The sequence below is a fragment of the Macaca thibetana genome, chromosome 1, assembly GCF_024542745.1.
Source record: "Macaca thibetana thibetana isolate TM-01 chromosome 1, ASM2454274v1, whole genome shotgun sequence".
Classification (NCBI taxonomy): Eukaryota; Metazoa; Chordata; class Mammalia; order Primates; family Cercopithecidae; genus Macaca; species Macaca thibetana.
The window spans coordinates 119,811,570-119,829,315 of record NC_065578.1 but is presented as its reverse complement, the minus strand read 5'-3'; the positions used below and the strand labels follow the sequence as shown (position 1 = coordinate 119,829,315).

Sequence of the window (17,746 nt, the reverse complement as noted above, 5' to 3'; positions counted from 1 at the left end):
AGGACCTTTATGAAGAAAATGATTTTATGTCTTCCTAGGGACTACTTTACTGAGCAAGTGTAAACTCAGTAGTTTAGCACAGACTACTTTAGCTTCTTATCATGCCCCTGCTGCCTAGCAAACTCATGTGTTCAGCCCCCTGGAACTTCCTTTGGTTCTTTAGACCCATATTCTTTCACATCGAGACCTCTGTAAATGTCCTCTGACAGGAACTTCTCTCCAACCCTCTCCCAGTTATGCTATTTACTCCTTCTGGAAGGCCCTCGCTGCCCTCCCAAACACAGATAAATTGCTCTTTTTATATAATCTTATTCTACATCGTAGTTCCCTCATCAAAGTGCTTACCATACGGTTTTGTAATGCCTGATTTAAATATTTTTTGACATTAGATTATAAGCTCTATGAGGACAAAAACCATGTTTGTCTTGTAATCTTTGTATCCTTGGCATCCAGCACAAAGCCTGGTATATAGCAGGCTCTCCATAAGTGCTTGCTGAATGGCTAAGTGGTCTACATAAAAGATGGTTTATTCTTCAGCATTCAATCTTAAATCTTCTGTAATAACTCCGATGTGCTATGCTAGGTGCTGAGGATACAAAGATAAGTAGGATGGTTACTACCCTTTACAAGCTCACAATATAGTGAAGATACTACATAAATAACTATAACATAATATGGATATGCAATGATAGAAATACATACACGATATTGTAAAACAATATGAAAGAGGGAGACCAAACCAATCTGTAGGGGCTTAGGACAGATTTTCTGGAGAAGATAATGCTTGAGCTGAAGGAAGTTTTAATTTGCAGTTACAACCTGATATTGTGTGCAAATTTTGGGATTATGTGCATTTTTCTAGAGTGGTTGAAGGTATTCATCACATACTCAACGGTTTCCACCACTCCTAACATGTTAAAAACCACCCTCTCAAAGGATAAGAATCAAGTAGGGAGGCTGGACACAGTGGCTCACGCCTGTAATCCCAGCACTTTGGGAGGCCAAGGTGGGTGGATCGCTTGAGCCCAGGAGTTCGAGAACAGCTTGGGCAACATGGTGAAACCCTATCTCTACAAAAAATACAAAAATTAGCTAGGTGTGGTGGTGCGTGCCTGTAGTTCCAGCTTATGGGGAGGCTGAGGTGGAAGGGCCACTTGAGTCTGGCAGGTGGAGGCTACAGTGAGCCGTGAGCACGTCACTGCATTCCAGCTTGGGTGACGGAGCGAAACCCTGTCTCAAAACAAAACAAATGAACAAAAAAAGAATCAAGTAGGGTAAAAACAGGTGGTAGGGGTAGGAGGACAGGGCTTTCCAGATAGCAAAGGGCATGAGTAAAGGCGCAGAGTGAAAAGCGTGGTATATGCCAGGAACTACACATGGTTTGGAGATGCTAGAAGATGAAATTCAAAGAAGGAAGAGGTTAAAAATGAGGCTAGACAAGAGGAGTGGATGTCCAACCACTGAGAGCTTTGAAGGCCACCCTAAGATTATAGTCTGTAGGTGGTGAGGGTTATTTAAGCAGGGAAATGGCATGGTCTGATTTGTTGTATATTATAGAGAGCAGTATGGTGACTGTGTGGAAGACACATTTGAAGGAAATAACATTGTAGGAAGAGAAGCATCATAGAAATGTGTTATGGGAGTTCAGATGAAAGATGATAAAGCCCTGAATTAAGACATTTGGTGACAGAAGAGGAGACGACAGATTTGAGAACTATTTAGAAGGTAAAATCAGCAGGGAGAAGTCAAGGATGATAATTTGGAATACAGGATGAATAGTGAAGCTACCCAATTTATATTAAGAATATTGGAGAAAGAAGAGGTTTAGGAAAGGGGGCAGAGGATGGGGAAAATGATGAGCTCATTTTGAACACACTAAGGGCCTGAGGGACAGCCAGCAAGATGGGTCAAGATATCCAGCAAGCACCTGAATAAAAGACAGATTGTGAAGGCAGGTCTAAGATATACTTATGAGTTGAAACCATCAAAGTACATGAGATCACCCGGGAACAGTATCTAGAGTAAGGAGAGCAATGTGCCAAGAAGAAAACACTAGAGGATAAGGAACACAGTTTGAAAGGTGAGGTAGGGGCAGGAACCAGAGTGCAGCAGGTCAGAATGAATGGGAGCTAAACCAGTGGGGATAGTAAATGCAAATTACTCCAGGGAGGGCCAGGAATGAGAAAAAAAGAGAACACTAGATAATAGGCTAGAGAAGAATATGGAATAAAGGGACAGTTTATTGGCCAAGGGGAAAGAAAGCAGTCAAGTAAGGAGAAAAAGATGAGAAGGATGATGGAATGCTAGAGGATGAACTGATACTATTAATTTATTATTATTATTAGGTAACTTTTATTAAGCATTTACTATATTCCAGGCTCTCTAAGTAGTACTTAGCATTATAATCTTATAAAAATCATTAAAAACCCAGTAAGGTAAGTTTGATTGTCCTATTTTCACAGAGGAAGATGAGGTTTAGAGAAGTTAATCAATTTATAGTAAGTATCAGAATCAAGATTGAACTCAAGCCTGTTTGACTCCAAAATCTGTGCTTTTTTTAAAAAATAATATGTTTTCAGCTCTTATTGACTCTGGCTGTTTAGAAAATCTGTGCTTTTAACCACTTCAAAATAAGCTACTCTAAGATCAAAGGTAGGGAGAATGGACTTAAACTGGAGTAGGGGAACCCCGTTTTCTGAAATGGGAGGAAAGGAGGTGAGAATGGTTGTGAACACAGATAACCTTTTAGATTATGCAGAAAGTACTCATAGTAGGAGATCATACCTTTTGGCTTCACTTTTGTTGAGTAAGTATGAGGCAAGGTTATCTGCTAAGAGTAAGACAGGTGAGTATAGAAAAGGGAGCTTTGACAAAGATTCAGACAAACTTTGAGGGGAATAAAACAAGTAGCTGATTAAGGTCAAGAAAAGGAATAATTCAGTGAGCTGAGGGTTAAACTCATGGCATTGGCAAACTACACAGCTGTGTGATTTTCTTTTTTTTTTTTTTTTTTTTTTTTTTTTTGAGACGGAGTCTCGCTCTGTCGCCCAGGCTGGAGTGCAGTGGCGCGATCTCGGCTCACTGCAAGCTCCGCCTCCTGGGTTTACGCCATTCTCCTGCCTCAGCCTCCTGAGTAGCTGAGACTACAGGCGCCCGCCACCGGGCCCGGCTAATTTTTTGTATTTTTAGTAGAGACGGGGTTTCACCGTGGTCTCGATCTCCTGACCTTGTGATCCGCCCGCCTTGGCCTCCCAAAGTGCTGGGATTACAGGCGTGAGCCACCGCGCCCGGCCAGCTGTGTGATTTTCTACAGTAGCTTTCAGGCCTCTGTATTAGTGGTAGACAAACTATAACAATGATCCAAGTATGGACTTTATATATATATATATATGTATATATATGAAGGTAAACGAACAAGCAGGTGTAAGAAAGTAAGTTGGATCCAAGCATCTAGATCAAGTAGAAAAGGAAAGGATCAAACAGATTAGGAGAAAATGTCCAGGATATCCTTTGGCTATTATAAAGAGTTACCAATGGTAACTCTATAAAGACAGATGTAAATTCAGAGTTTAGAGACCATATTCATATGACTTATGAAGCCACAACTGAAGATAGAGAAGTTGGGCAGTTAGGAATGAGAGTAGTATGTATAGTGGAAATGGATGATTAAAAAAAAAAATCACCAAGATTGCTGTGAAATGGAACTTTAGACAAGTAAGAGAAAACAAGCAAAAATTTTAAGTTTATATGGTGGGGAGGGGAATGGAAGAAAAGAGAAACAGATATATACCTTTAATATTTTATTGTGGCCTCCTTTCACATTGACAAAGAAAGTGTAACAAGACTTTCAGAACAAAATTATGTCTTTTGCAGCAACACAGATGCACCTAGAGGCCATCATCCTAAACAAATTAACGCAAGAACAGAAAACCAAGTACCCCATGTTCTCACTTCTAAGTGGGAACTAAATATTGGGTACTCACCAACATAAAGATGGCAAAAAACGAAACTGGAGACTACTTGGGGACAGGGGAGGGGAGAAAGGGGAAGGACTGAAAAACCAATTATTGAGTAGTATGTACCTGGTACCTGGGTGACCAGATCATTTGTATCCCAAACCTCAGCTCCCACAATATACCCAGCACAAGTACCAAATCTACAATAAAATTAAAGTTGAAAAAAAAAAAAAGACTTTCAAACTACACACATACACAAAAGTAGCTGGAGAATTCATTTACATCCAAGATAAACACAAATTCTGGCAAGATTATAGAGGATCCAAAAAGAATGCAGAAGCAAAATGCAATTTCAAATAGCTTTGCAAATAAAATGGAAATAAAATAAGAAGCTTTGCAAATAAAATAAGAAGGTTGGCACATAGCTTCTTATTATAAACGAGACTTAATACTTTCAGAATTGTACAGAGTAAAATCTTGACCTTAGGACTTAAGAGTGTACTCTGGAACTGATAAGTCTTAATGACTGTACAGAGGGCTCAAAACATGAGTTAGATAACAGTTGCTTTTATAAAAGTGACTTCTGGGTTGAAAATTAGCTACTGTTAAAAAAAAAAAAAGATGGCCATCAGCAGGATAGTTATTAAAGAATTAAGTATAAAAGACACCTTTCTTGGATCATTTGTTCACCCTTTTAATCATTTAACAAATATTTATTAGTGCCTAATATGTGCCAGGTCCAAGGGATAGAATGGCAAACAAGAGAGCATGAATGCTACTCTCAAAAGTTTATAATCTATGGAGGAGATAAACAAGTAATTACAAAACAATGTGGTAGCGTTGTTACAGGGGAAGTAGGTGAAGGGTACTATGGCAGTATGTATAGGGACATCTAGTCCAGTCTAGGAGAAGCTTCTTGGATGTTCAAGTTGAGATCTGAAAGCTGAAAAGGATATGAGGAAAAGGCCCAGAAAAAGAAAACACACTGTGTGGAAATCTGGAGGCACCACAGCATGGACAGGTTAGGGAACTAAAAGAAGTTCAGGAAGTCTAAAGAATAAAATGGTGAAAGCCACAGCTGAAGAGAGAAGAGCCAGGGTCCCATCAATAAGGGACCTGATAAGAGCGAGGGTCCCATCAATAATGGACCTGAAAAGCCACGTAAAGGAGCGTGAACTTCATCCTGTGGTGCGGTGAGCAAGATTCAATATGGGATCTCTAATTTCAGATTTCATTTCAAATAAACCTTTCAGTTAATACAACACAGAAAAATGAGTGGGGAGGGGTGCGGGGGGCAATGGTGGTGTTTCCAAGGTAACCGCACCTCTCTGGAGAAGTGCTTTTTATTAAATACATATTCACTACAACTCTACTGTGTGCCCGCAACTGATCTAGATGCTGGTGAATACAGGAGAGAACAAGAAAGACAGTGTCTTGGACTTCATGGACAGACAACAAACACATGAACATACAAATGAACTATAGTAATAAATGCCAAGAAGAAAATTAAAAATGGAAATGAGGAAGAAGGCAGCCGAAATGGAAAGCCACTTTGGCTGTGGGCAGGGTATCAGGTAAAACCTTCCTAAAGTGACATTTTTACTAATGCCGAAATGATGATAAAGTAGCCACATAAATATGTGAACAGAGAACATTCCATGCAAAGGAATCTTTGGGTCTTTCTTCCACATTAGTTTAACAATTACTGCATATGGATACATGTGTGAAGTAAAAGTCTATGATTACAAGGCATACAAAATTAGAAAGCCACTTCCTTGGTTCAACGTATCAATTATATCCACGCTAAATATCTTAGAGGCTGCAATGCAAAGCCAATTTTCTACTGACATTCTTATCTTTATTCTAAGTGAAAAGAAAAGCTAATTAAATATTGTTATTTTTCTTAAATTGGTACTAGGGTTAAAAATAACCCTGAGTTGTCACCAAGGGCACTGGGTAGTCTTAGAAAGGTTTTAAGCAGAAGAATTACATGTCCAGGTTTTTTAACAATACATTTGAATAGTACGCAGTCAATAAAAACAATTATGAAAACTATAGAAAGGTGGTAAATTAAAAAAAATTTTTTTAAAAAAAGATTGCATTAGAGTGGTAGGATCATGGATGGCTTTTCCTTCTTTCTTATCTTCTTAAACATTGTAAAAGTTTTTGAACAGAAAAGGACAATGCTCCGCTATACGGAGACGAGTATTAGGATGAAGCAATACAAAAATTGAATCAAAGAACAAAAATTTAGTTCACTTTAAGCTCCAAAAGGTAACTGTTTCTGTTACTTGCCATTTGAGAGAAAGAACAAGTAAAAACAACCAAAAAAAAAAAAAAATCTTCAAATTATTGGAAAGACGAGGGGAAAAAGGTAAATAGGTAGTCTGAGCTTCACAAATATTAACAGTTGGCCAACAATTATTTATTGAATGCCTGCACTTAAAAGTGGAGATACAGCTATGAACAAGGCAGGATTTCAAAAAACAAAATCATAAACACATACATAAATGATGCCAGTGCTATGATAAATGCTAGGAAGAAACAATAATTAACAATGGATTACATGGTAAAAGCAAGAGGCTCACTAGACGAAGCTTCTATTGAGCACAGACAATGTCTTATATGTTTGTACGCTCAGAGCTTTATATAACGGTCGATAAATGTTTGTTGACTGTACAAACAAATGAAGGTGACCAATGGAGAAGAAATGAGGGTCAGAAAAACATCCGAAAAAGGTGGGTAAGTAAGCATAGGATAAAGGATGAGGTGTCAGTGCAAAAACGAAACTTTATACTTTTAAGCATACGTATAACCTTATATTGACACTCTGAAGCAGCAAATTTCTCCACACCTGGATGCAGATTTGACATCTAACAGCAAAGCCTACACTGACGTGTCCTCAGTATCCAGCCCTGATTGGCGCGCCGCACACCCGGTGCCCGGAACCACACAGGCTTCCCCAGCCCAGGGTCAGCGGCGCAGCCCGGAAGCTTCGAGGAGCTTCGAGGAGCTCTGAGGACTGCCGCCTTAGCTGGCGGCGCCGGCTCTAAGCGTGGAGGCCGGCGGACCCCTTCCAAAAGTGGACCGAAATTCCAGGGACGCATGCCGGGTGGGGCCGCGGACGGCCGCAGGCCAGCCTCCTGATAGCCGGGGTAGAGGGAACCGGAGGCAGCAAATCGCACACCCTCTTCGCGCTCTGGGTCCCGGGGTAACTGGCGCAGGCAGCTAGAGAGAGACGCCAGACCCCGGACCAGCCCGCACCGCGGAGGACCTGAGAGGGCAATTCGGGAAAGGGAGGCGGACGGGTGTCGGGGAGGGAGGCGGTGACTCACCTGGGAGGTAATCATGATGCTGGAGTCGATCAGGAAACTCATGGCGAAGTGTAAGGAGGGCTCCTGCCTCCACTTCCCACTCCCCGAGGCCACGGCACGCTGGGGTCACAGGCCCCCTTACACAGTCCGCCTTCTCCCAGTGCCGCAGCCGGGACTGCGGCTCTCCAGCCCGACGCCATCAAGCTGCGCCCCAGCCAGCCAATCAGCGGCTACATCCGGAGCCCCGCCTCGGGCTCGGCGTGGGTGGGGCAAACGCTAGGCTCCAGCCGCGGAGGCCCCAGGAGCGGGGCTTATTAGGGGCGATACTATAAGCATGCAGTGCAAGGTAACTTTAACATTTCGGAGGCTGAAGGAGGTAGGGCCTGAGACCTAAGTGGCAATTCTGTTTTGTAAAGATCATAAGATAATAATGGTAATTATAGTAAGTCAGGCATTGTGTCCTAAATGTTATAACTTTTACTTGACTCGGCAAATATGATTGCACAAAGTGAGGGAAGACTGGAAAGTCAGACGAGACGTTAACAAATATAACTAACCAAATACATTTCTGTGACAACAACGAAAAGCACACCGTCTGTAGCAATTTAGTGATAATATTGTACTGCATATGAGTCAGGCCACAGGTTGAGTACTGCACTCCGTGTACCACACTTTTAAGAGATTTTACAGGCCCGGCACAGTAGCTCATCCCAGCACTTGGGGGAGGCCGAGGCGGGCGGATCACTTGAGGTCGGAAGTTCGAGACTAACCTGACCAACATGGAGAAACCCCGTCTGTACTGAAAATACAAAATTAGCCGGGAGTGGTGGCGCATGCCTGTAATCCCAGCTACTAGGGAGGCTGAGGCCAGAGAATCGCTTGAGCCCGGGAGGCGGAGGTTGCGGTAAGCCGAGATCGCGCCATTGCACTCCAGCCTGGACAACAAGAGCGAAACTCCGTCTCAAAAAAAAAAAAAAAAAAAAAAAAAAAGAAAAGAAAAAAAAAGAGATTATACAGAGACATATTGGAGCTCGCTCAAATGTGAGTCACCAGATAAGGGCTGGTGGAAGGAGGCGAAGAAAGATGACTCAGAACATGACATCTGTCTTCATGTGAAAGAATGGGTAGAACTGATGTGGCGCTGACAGTTATCTGTAGGGCAAAGGACTGGAAGTTAAATGAAGACAGATTTTAATTCAAAACAAGGATCAGTTCTTTAAGAGTCTGAAGAAGGGTTATTTTAGGAAGTAGCTCCTTCTGCCCCCTTCCCACCTGTTGCAGTGGATCAAATATACACTGAATCACTACCTCATTCATTCAACACTCATTTCATGAAGGCTTAATGCATTGCTGTGGGGCTTACTCTGCCGCCGCCCTGGGGCCTAGCTAGTCTTTGTAGTCCACATAGTCTCATAGTCCTGCAAACTGGCTCCAGCCCAGGAAATCACCCTGTGTAGCAGTGGCTGCAGTCAAGACCCAGGAAGACAATCCTGAGGACACCTGACATCCAGCGTCTGAGTTCAGACTACTACAGTTTGAATAAGTGACTTGCAGATTCATTACACACAAGGGACCGTGTCTTCCTTTCATTGGATTGAACTCTGTCATGCCAAGCAGTCAAAACTACCTGTTAGATGTCCAATCCCTGATCCAGAATTTCAAGGAGCTGTGGAGGCAGCTCTATTATGGGAATGTCATAACCAGAGAACTTTGTGTCCTGGCTATATCTATTAGGGAAGTAGGTAGATTCCCACGTAACAGCGCCTAACTGACATTCAAGACTGTATGTACTGCAGAGTGCTGAGAGAGACGATCAAGGCAAGCAGTTTACCTTGGTGGCTTACTGGGGTGCACAGTGGAGATTGGAGTCTCAGTAACCAGGAATAGCAGAGAAAGGTGTACAATGCCTGCTGGCCTAAGGCCTATGCAAAGCTTTGGGTGACACCATTCAGAATTCTCCCTACTGTACCACTTGTGTCCAGGTAAAGGACAGGCCTAGGTGATTCAAGGGACTGCTTTACCCCCTGATTTTGATTGAGGAATGTCTTTAGAAACCTTCACAATGCATTTAGTATCCAATTGACTCTCCTCTCAAAGCAAGTCTCTACTGCTGATGGTGGACTCTGACACTAAAATGGCTTGTCCTCCCATCTCTACTGCTGGTAATATTCTCCCGATCCACTCTAGCTGCTGCCATCCTCTTAGAATAGTGAGATCTTTTGGTTCTGCCTCCATGGACAGTCAAACCATCTGGGCTCCGAGTCCCCAGTTTGTGCTATTTTTCCAAGGGAGCTTTTCAAAATATGTCATGTTCATAACTAGTAGCCATTGTTTGCCACTCATCCAGAGACTGACAGCCAGTCCCATAGATGTGCTATAAAGAGTTGATTGACAAGATGATCAGTCTGTGTCCTTTGGACAAGTGTTTGCTCACACCACTTTACTGTCCTTTTTCATAGCAACTGCAGTGTTCATACCTACTGTACTCTCACACTTTCCAGCACCATCCACATACTGACAGCTAACTATTTCACCCCCTTCCTCCAAATTAATGCAAAGGACTGGGTCCAGGAGTTGACACTAACACTAGATCCCTGGGAAACACCCTAGTACCTCTTCTCCAGGCACATACATAGCACCTGCCCATGCCTGTGGCTGGATGATCTCTGTTAGGAATTTTCTTTTGAAACTTTTAACTTACTGTGATATAGTTGTAGATTCAAATGCAATTGTAAGTCTGGGATCTTTTGAGACATATCACCAATTCCGTGGCATCCTACTCTAGCTGTGTCCCTTCATGGATAGACATCCTATCTTGTAGTTTTGCCCACTGTGCCAGGTTCACTGAATCTCTGAACTCCCCTATGTGCCCCACTAAGTCACCAGTGTCAGCTGGACAGGAAACCCCAAGTATTCAGAGGAAAAGTGTTTATTTCCCAATGGTCCCATGGATAGTATCTATACCTGATACCTAGAAAATGTATAGGTGCAGTTTTCTCTTTTTTATTTTTATTTTTTGAGACAGAGTCTTGCTCTGTCGCCCAGGCTGGAGTGCAGTGGTGCAATCTCAGCTCACTGCAAGCTCCGCCTCCTGGGTTCACGCCATTCTCCTACCTCGACCTCCCGAATAGCTAGGAGTACAGGCACCCGCCACCACGCCTGGCTAATTTTTTGTATTTTTCGTAGAGGCGGGGTTTCACTGTGTTAGCCAGGATGGTCTCAATCTCCTGACCTCGTGATCCGTCCGTCTCGGCCTCCCAAAGTGCTGGGATTACAGGTGTGAGCCACCGCGCCCGGCCAGGTGCAGTTTTCTCAAAGTGTGGTTCTCTAACGACTTGGGGAGCTTATTTAAAATGTAGATTCATAAGCCCGAATGTAGACCAGTGGACTTGGGATTTCTGAAAGTGACTCCCAGGAGGAATCAGGAGTCAATTAATTAATAAGTAGAAATTAAATACATTTATCATGCACAAAATGATGTCTTGAAATATGTATACATTGTGAAATGGCGAAATCAAGGTAATTATCATATGTATTACTTCAGATATTTATTTTTGTGGTGAAAATACTTAAAATCTACTCTCTCAGAGATTTTCAAAAATGCAATACTTTGTTATTAACTATAGTCAACATATTGCACAAATTCTCTTGAACTTACTCCTCTTATCTAACTGAAGTTTTGTATCCTTTGACCAACATCTCCCCAACCCCACCCGACCTGCCGCTCCAGCTGGTAATCACCACTCTACTCTCTGCTTTTGTGAGTTCAATTTTTTTTTAAGAAGGAACCTGCATTTTTTTTTTTTTTTTTTTTTTTTTTTTTTTTTTTTTGAAACGGAGTCTCACTGTGTAGCCCAGGCTGGAGTGCAGTGGCCGGATCTCAGCTCACTGCAAGCTCTGCCTCCCGGGTTCACGTCATTCTCCTGTCTCAGCCTCCCGAGTAGCTGGGACTTCTCGCCCGGCTAGTTTTTTGTATTTTTTTAGTAGAGACGGGGTTTCACCATGTTAGCCAGGATGGTCTCGATCTCCTGACCTCGTGATCCGCCCGTCTCGGCCTCCCAAAGTGCTAGGATTACAGGCTTGAGCCACCACGCCCGGCCGGAACCTGCATTTTTAACAGCTTCCCGGGAGATTCTTATGCACACTGACTGGGGACTGGCTGTGAGACTCTGCTCCCCATCTCAGAACTTTCCTAGAGTGAGTGAGCGCCTTCACACTAGGAAAATGTCAGCTCCAATTTGCCTAGAGAAAGGGGACTGAGGGCCAGAGTGGTGCTAGCTTTGCTCTTTGCTTTTTTCCACTCCCGCCCCGCTTTCTCTAGATATGCTCACTGCATAGCCTCAGGAAGCCTAAAGATATTTTCCAACCATTTGTGCTTTGACTCAAGAATTTCCCTTCATCTTCCTTGAGCTTTGAACCTCTTGCCTAGTTGGTTCTCACTTTTCCAGACCTTCTTGGAGGTGCATTCCAGTCCTTTCCTCTTATACAATCTCATTTTGGATATATCGACCTTGGTGCTGACCTGGTATGCACCGCCCTGTCCAGGGCCTTGATTGGTTCATATGAGTTAGAGGTAACTCTGTATCAAGTGCTTGGTTGTTCTTGAGGCCGTGTTCCTGAGGAATAAAGAAGATTAAATATTGTGTGCTTTTATGCAAGTCACTAAACTCTCTGTACTTCAGTTTCCTCATCTAAAAAATAGAGATAGTAATAGTATCTTATCTCGTAGGTTATTATGAAGATTAAGTAATATACATAAAGCCCTCAGGAAAAGCAGCACTTTATAGTAAGTATGCAATAATTTTTACCCATTATTATTATTATTATGAGTTTATATTCAGTTTTCCTTCATTGTTAATTAGTTTCAATATATATTTATACATGTATATTTAAAAGTTTTGATTGTTGATTATTCAAATTATACTGAAAAGACTGATGATTGTAGAGCTCCCAAATTTGGAAAGATTCAGAGGCATTATCTGAAATATATAACACCAACTTTTTCCATTTATTAAAACTAATTTTGGGATTCTCTTAGTATAATTATATGCAGAATGAATTTGATCCATATATTTTGTGAACAAAGGGGAAGAATATGTAGAGATTAAATTTAAAATTGAATATATTAGTTGAAGTTCAAAGTAAAGGATGTTCGTATTCTTATTGTATGAACTGTTCCAAACCTCTGGTCCCCTGCCATCTGTACTCAGTCAGGCAGAGCAGAAAGCTCTCTCTACTGTCCCACCAATTCTTGCTCCAGGACTAACCACTTCTTGGGATAACTACCAGCGGGGACATTCACTTATTTTAAAGAAGTCCCCACCTTTACCACTGGATTGAGATTTGCCACCATGACGTTAAGACAGTTGCAAAGGAGTACAACACTGGCATATTTCCAAAGTCTGGGATATTCATTCTTATTCTTGGTTAACGTGATGCATACCCACAACAATGCACATATACCTTTTGATTTTCCCAAAATTGGATCACAAGGAGTGCTATGGAATCCTTGTGATCCAATATTGAAAAAATGGATCCTGTTCGTGTACCCCCAAAATGCATATGTTGAAGCCCTAGTTCCCGATGTGATAGAATTTGGAGGAGGGGCCTTTGGGAGGTGATTAGGTTTAGACGAGGTCATGAGAGTGAAGCCCCATGATGGGATTTATGCCCTTCCAAGGAGATGAAGGAACCAGCACGCTCTCTTTCTAACAGGTGAGTATCTGGTGAGAAGGCAGCCGTCTGTGAACCAGAACGAGGGCCCTCACCAAGAAGTGACCAGGCTGGCACTCTGATCCTGGACTTCTGGCATCTGGAATGGTGAGAAGTAAATATTTGTTAAATATATACACCTACTATGCACCCACAAAACTTAAGAATAAAAAATTTTAAAAACTTTGTTGTTTAAGCCACCTAATGTATGGTATCTTGTTATAGTAGCTTGAACTAAGATAATGAGCATACTATTTTGTTATATAGTTTTCATTATATTTCATTTTAGAAATATATTATGGGGCTGGGCACGGTGGCTCACACCTGTAGTCCCAGCACTTTGGGAGGCCGAGGTGGGTGGATCACTTTCGGTCAGGAGTTTGAGACCATCCTGGCCAACATGGTGAAACCCTGTCTCTACTAAAAATACAAAAATTAGCTGGGCATGGTGGCACATGCCTGTAATCCCACCTACTCAGGAAACTGAGGCAGGAGAATCGCTTGAACCTGGAAGGCGGAGGTTGCAGTGAATTGAGATTGTGCCACTGCACTCCAGCCTAGGTGACAGAGCAAGACTTCGTCTCAAAAAAAGAGAGAGAGAGAGAAATACATTGTAGTATTATAGACCAGACATGGTGGCTAAAACTTGTAATCCCAGCACTTTGGGAGGCCGAAGTGAGAGGATCACTTGAGCCCAGGAGTTTGAGACCAACCTGGGTAACATTTTGGGAGACCCTGTCTCTACCAAAAAAAAAAAAAATTAGCCAGGCAATGTGGTGCACACCTGTAATCCCAGCTACTCTGGAGGCTGAAGTGGGAGGATTGCTTGAGCTTAGGAGGTTGAGGTTGTAGTAATCTGTGATTGCACCAGTGCATTCCAGCCTGGGCAACAGAGTGAGACCCTGTCTCAAAAAAATGTGTATAGGCCGGGCGCGGTGGCTCACGCCTGTAATCCCAGCACTTTGGGAGGCCGAGGCAGGCAGATCACAAGGTCAGGAGATCGAGACCATCCTGGCTAACACGGTGAAACCCTGTCTCCACTAAAAATACAAAAAATTAGCCGGGTGTGGTGGTGGGCACCTGTAGTCCCAGCTACTCGGGAGGCTGAGGCAGGAGAATGGCGTGAACCCGGGAGGCAGCGGAGCTTGCAGTGAGCGGAGATCGTGCCACTGCACTCCAGCCTGGGCGACAGAGCGAGACTCTGTCTCAAAAAAAAAAAAAAAAAAAAAAAAAAAAAGTGTATAATGAATATTTTCTCGTGCCAAAGACTTTATAGCATTTTTATTGACTCAATAACATTCCATCATATATGGTTATGTCATGAGTAACTTAACCAATCTACCTTTTGGATTTTTTTTTTTTTTTTGGTGGTGTTTACTATAATAAAATAATATGATGGTGAAGAATTTGGCCCACAAGAAACACTTATTCAAGCCTCCAATTTTCCCTGGGCAAGGGAAGGTCACTGTGTCTATGTCCCAGCAAATTCTGAGGACACACATCAAGCTCCTGCAAGCTTGGCTACTGTGGCAGCCGGAGGTGAACCTGTGAACTTCTGCAGACGAATAGACCGCTAATGACTAGTGAGAAAGAGGTCAGGCCTCCCTCCCAGCAAGTGCTTCCCAGAAAAGTCTCAGGGGTTTTCCTTGAGCCCCTTACTTGGAGGGGAGTGAGGGAAGGGGATGAGAAACACCACAGCTCTTTCTACTAGTCTGACAACTCTCTTCAAAGACTGCTCCTATCGGTTAACCCTTAACTTCTCTTAAATAACCCAGAGGTGGATTGTGAGTTAGGAGTTGCAAGACCATTTGGGGGCTACTTCTTTTTTTAAGGAATTCTAGATTGTGCTTTGTACCACTTTTTAGAAAGTGTAGACATTGAGCATTTATTGTCCTTGGTTATGTAACCTTACTGAAACTCCAAGACATAGGAAATATTTTGTTTAACATTTCATTACATATCCATTAAATCAGACTTGTAAATTACATTGAGGTCCTCTTTATTTTTGCCTTCTATCAATTCATCAAGGACTGAAGTCTTTTATTGCTACTATTTTTCTGTCCATATCTCCATGTATTTCTGAGAGCTTCATGCAGTCCAGTGCCTTATTTTTGAGTGCAAAATGATTCATAATATATCTTTGTTGCATATTATATTTTATATTAATAAAGATCAATATTTTGGTTTGGTTAATGATTCTGCTCTTGTATTTTGTGTGTTTGGTCTTTATTTTTGCTTTTTTCCTGTTTTTTTTCTTCTTTTTGCTATATGGACTGTATAGTCCTTGTTTCTTGTTTTGTTTCCTAGTAATCTGGAAGGCATGCATTTTGTTTTAAAATAACACATGCAACTTTATATTTTTCTTATTACTAACACAGAGAATAAAATAGTATCTTTGTAAGTTGAGAATACCAGGACACTTCTACTTTCTCACATTTCTCCTTCTTTGTTACTCCCTACACCCCACACAATACCCAAATTTATGTTGGTGTAATCTGGGATTTTAAACCTTACTTTAAAAATATATTTTTGTTAAGGATTATTTATGATATTTGTATTCTGTTTTGTAACTATACTTCAAATAGTTACATTTAATTCATTTTAATGACTATTTGCTTAAATGTCTTCAGTATTCATCATCAGCCTCTTTCATACTTTACCTTCTTGATTTCTTTCTTTTTTTTTCTGAGACAGCATTTCCCTTTGTTGTTTAGGCTGGAGTGCAATGGCATAATCACAGCTCACTGTAGTTCCTGGACTCAAGTGATCCTCCCACCTCAGCTTCTCAAGTAGCTGGGACTATAGGCGTGTGCCACCATGCCTGGCTAATTTTTAAATTTTTGTAGAGACACGGTCTCACAATGTGCCCAGGCTAGTCTCAAACTCCTGGGCTCAAGCGGTCTTCCCAACTCTGCCTCCCAAAATGTTGGGACTACAGGTATGAGCCTCTATGCCCGGTCTTGAATTATTTTAAAAATATTTCTCTTGGGCGGGCATGGTGGCTGATGCCTGTAATCCCAGCACTTTGGGAGGCTGAGGCGGATGGATCACCTGAGGTCAGGAGTTCGAGACCAGCCTGGCTAACATGGTGAAACCTTGTCTCTACTAATAATCCAAAAATTAGCCAGGTGTGGTGGCGCACGCATCTAATCCCAGCTACTCGTGAGGCTGAGGCACAAGAATCGCTTGAACCCGGGAGGTGGTGGTTGAATGAGCCGAGGTCGTACCATTGCACTCCAGCCCGGGCAACAAGAGTGAAACTCCGTCTCAAAAAAACAAAAAACAAAACAAAACAAAACAACAACAACAAAAACAAAAAATATATTTCTCTTTTAGCTTGAGTGGGTTATGAAGTAAATTTTTCTTTAAAGAAGGGTTTGCAGGTATTTTGAGCTTTTGCATAATTGAGAGTGCCTTTCAATTGGCTTCACACATGAGTAAAATTTGGCTTGTTGTGGAGTTTTCAGCTTAAGTTTTTCATCCTCAGTATTCTGTGGATAATCTCTTCTTTTCTGAGATTTAATGTGTTATGGAGAAGTATGGTGCCAGCCTGATGTTGTTTTTCCCCTAAATAACTTGGTAAACACTGTGTTCATCCACAGTTGGCACTGGAAGGACTAGTGCCACATTCAGAGGGTTGGCTGAAACTGAGAGCCGTGAGTTTTGGTTCCTTATGCTCACTCCAGCTTCTCTTTTCCTTTTGAGCTATTGCTCATCCCTATGACAAACAGCGGCCTCTGAGGGAGAGGAGGAATCTCTCTCTTTTACCTTCCAGATCATATAAACCCTTTTCTTAAATCTCTATCAAAGCTGAGTCTAAGGTGCATCATTTAATAATAAGACGAGGCTGGGCGCGGTGGCTCCTGCCTGTAACCCCAGCACTTTGGGAGGCTGAGGTGGGTGTCATGAGGTCAGGAGTCCCAGACCAGCCTGGCCAACATGGTGAAACCCTGTCTCTATTAAAAATACAAAAATTAGCCAGGTGTGGTGGCCTATGCCTGTAGTATCAGCTACTCTGGAGGCTAAGGCAGGAGAATTGCTCGAACTCGGGAGGTGGAGGTTGCAGTGAGCCGAGATTGTGCCACTAGACTCCAGCATGGGTGACAGAACAAGACTGTCTCAGTAATAATAATAAGGCTATGCTAAATTACAGTAATCATATCACATGGAATAATTATGGTGATAATAGCTAATATTTGTGGAGTACTTACTATATGCCAGGTACTGTTTTAAGATCTTGACTTGTATTAACTCATTAACTCCCCAACTTAGTTCCTAGATGCCTCCATATGGCAGATGCCATTTTCCCTTCTTTTTTTGGAAGCACTAGTGAGCATATTATGACTCTTTGGATCACAGCCTCAAGAGAATGAGGCTCAGAGAAAGGAATTCCCACTTGTTCCTGTTTAAGGTCCACCTTCCAAATTCTCTTTTCTCATCTTAGAATCTTTCTCTTTTCAGCAGTTGACATTTGAAATACCTACTATCTTCAAGGAAGCCTCACCTCCAATGAGAGAAGTATGACCCTACTCTGTGTTCACAAGCAGACAAGAATGTGAAAACAGCTGTTCAACAGTGGTACAAAAAACCATTGCAGGGGTTGTGTCATTACATTTCTAAATTATAGAATTATGTCTTTATACTTGCAAATTAAAATTTCTAGATATTTTTTCCCTGGTGCATGATGAGTCCCTTCCAATTTGCAATTTCAGGTCTTTTATCAGCTCAAGAAAATTTCCTCCTATTGTATCTTTAGGGCTTTAT

The 17,746-nt window shown here is 42.0% G+C and overlaps 1 protein-coding gene, 1 long non-coding RNA gene and 1 pseudogene across 3 annotated transcripts in view; 2 read left to right on the top strand and 1 right to left on the bottom strand.

Annotated features, from left to right (window-relative positions):
* GPR89A (G protein-coupled receptor 89A) overlaps positions 1–7,506 on the bottom strand; it is a 55,510-nt gene extending 48,004 nt beyond the window's left edge. The window contains exon 1 of the mRNA XM_050750545.1: positions 7,292–7,506. Coding sequence (XP_050606502.1) covers positions 7,292–7,333 — 42 coding nt within the window. The 5' untranslated portion in view covers positions 7,334–7,506. The remainder of the gene's footprint in view (positions 1–7,291) is intronic.
* LOC126931509 (neuroblastoma breakpoint family member 3-like) overlaps positions 1–17,746 on the top strand; it is an 833,099-nt pseudogene that overhangs the window by 680,521 nt on the left and 134,832 nt on the right. The gene's annotated exons all lie outside the window — the stretch shown is intronic.
* On the top strand, positions 11,404–17,529 carry LOC126932857 (uncharacterized). The gene is made up of 3 exons (XR_007718349.1): positions 11,404–12,056; positions 12,986–13,090; positions 17,444–17,529. It is a non-coding gene; the product is annotated as an uncharacterized LOC126932857 (long non-coding RNA).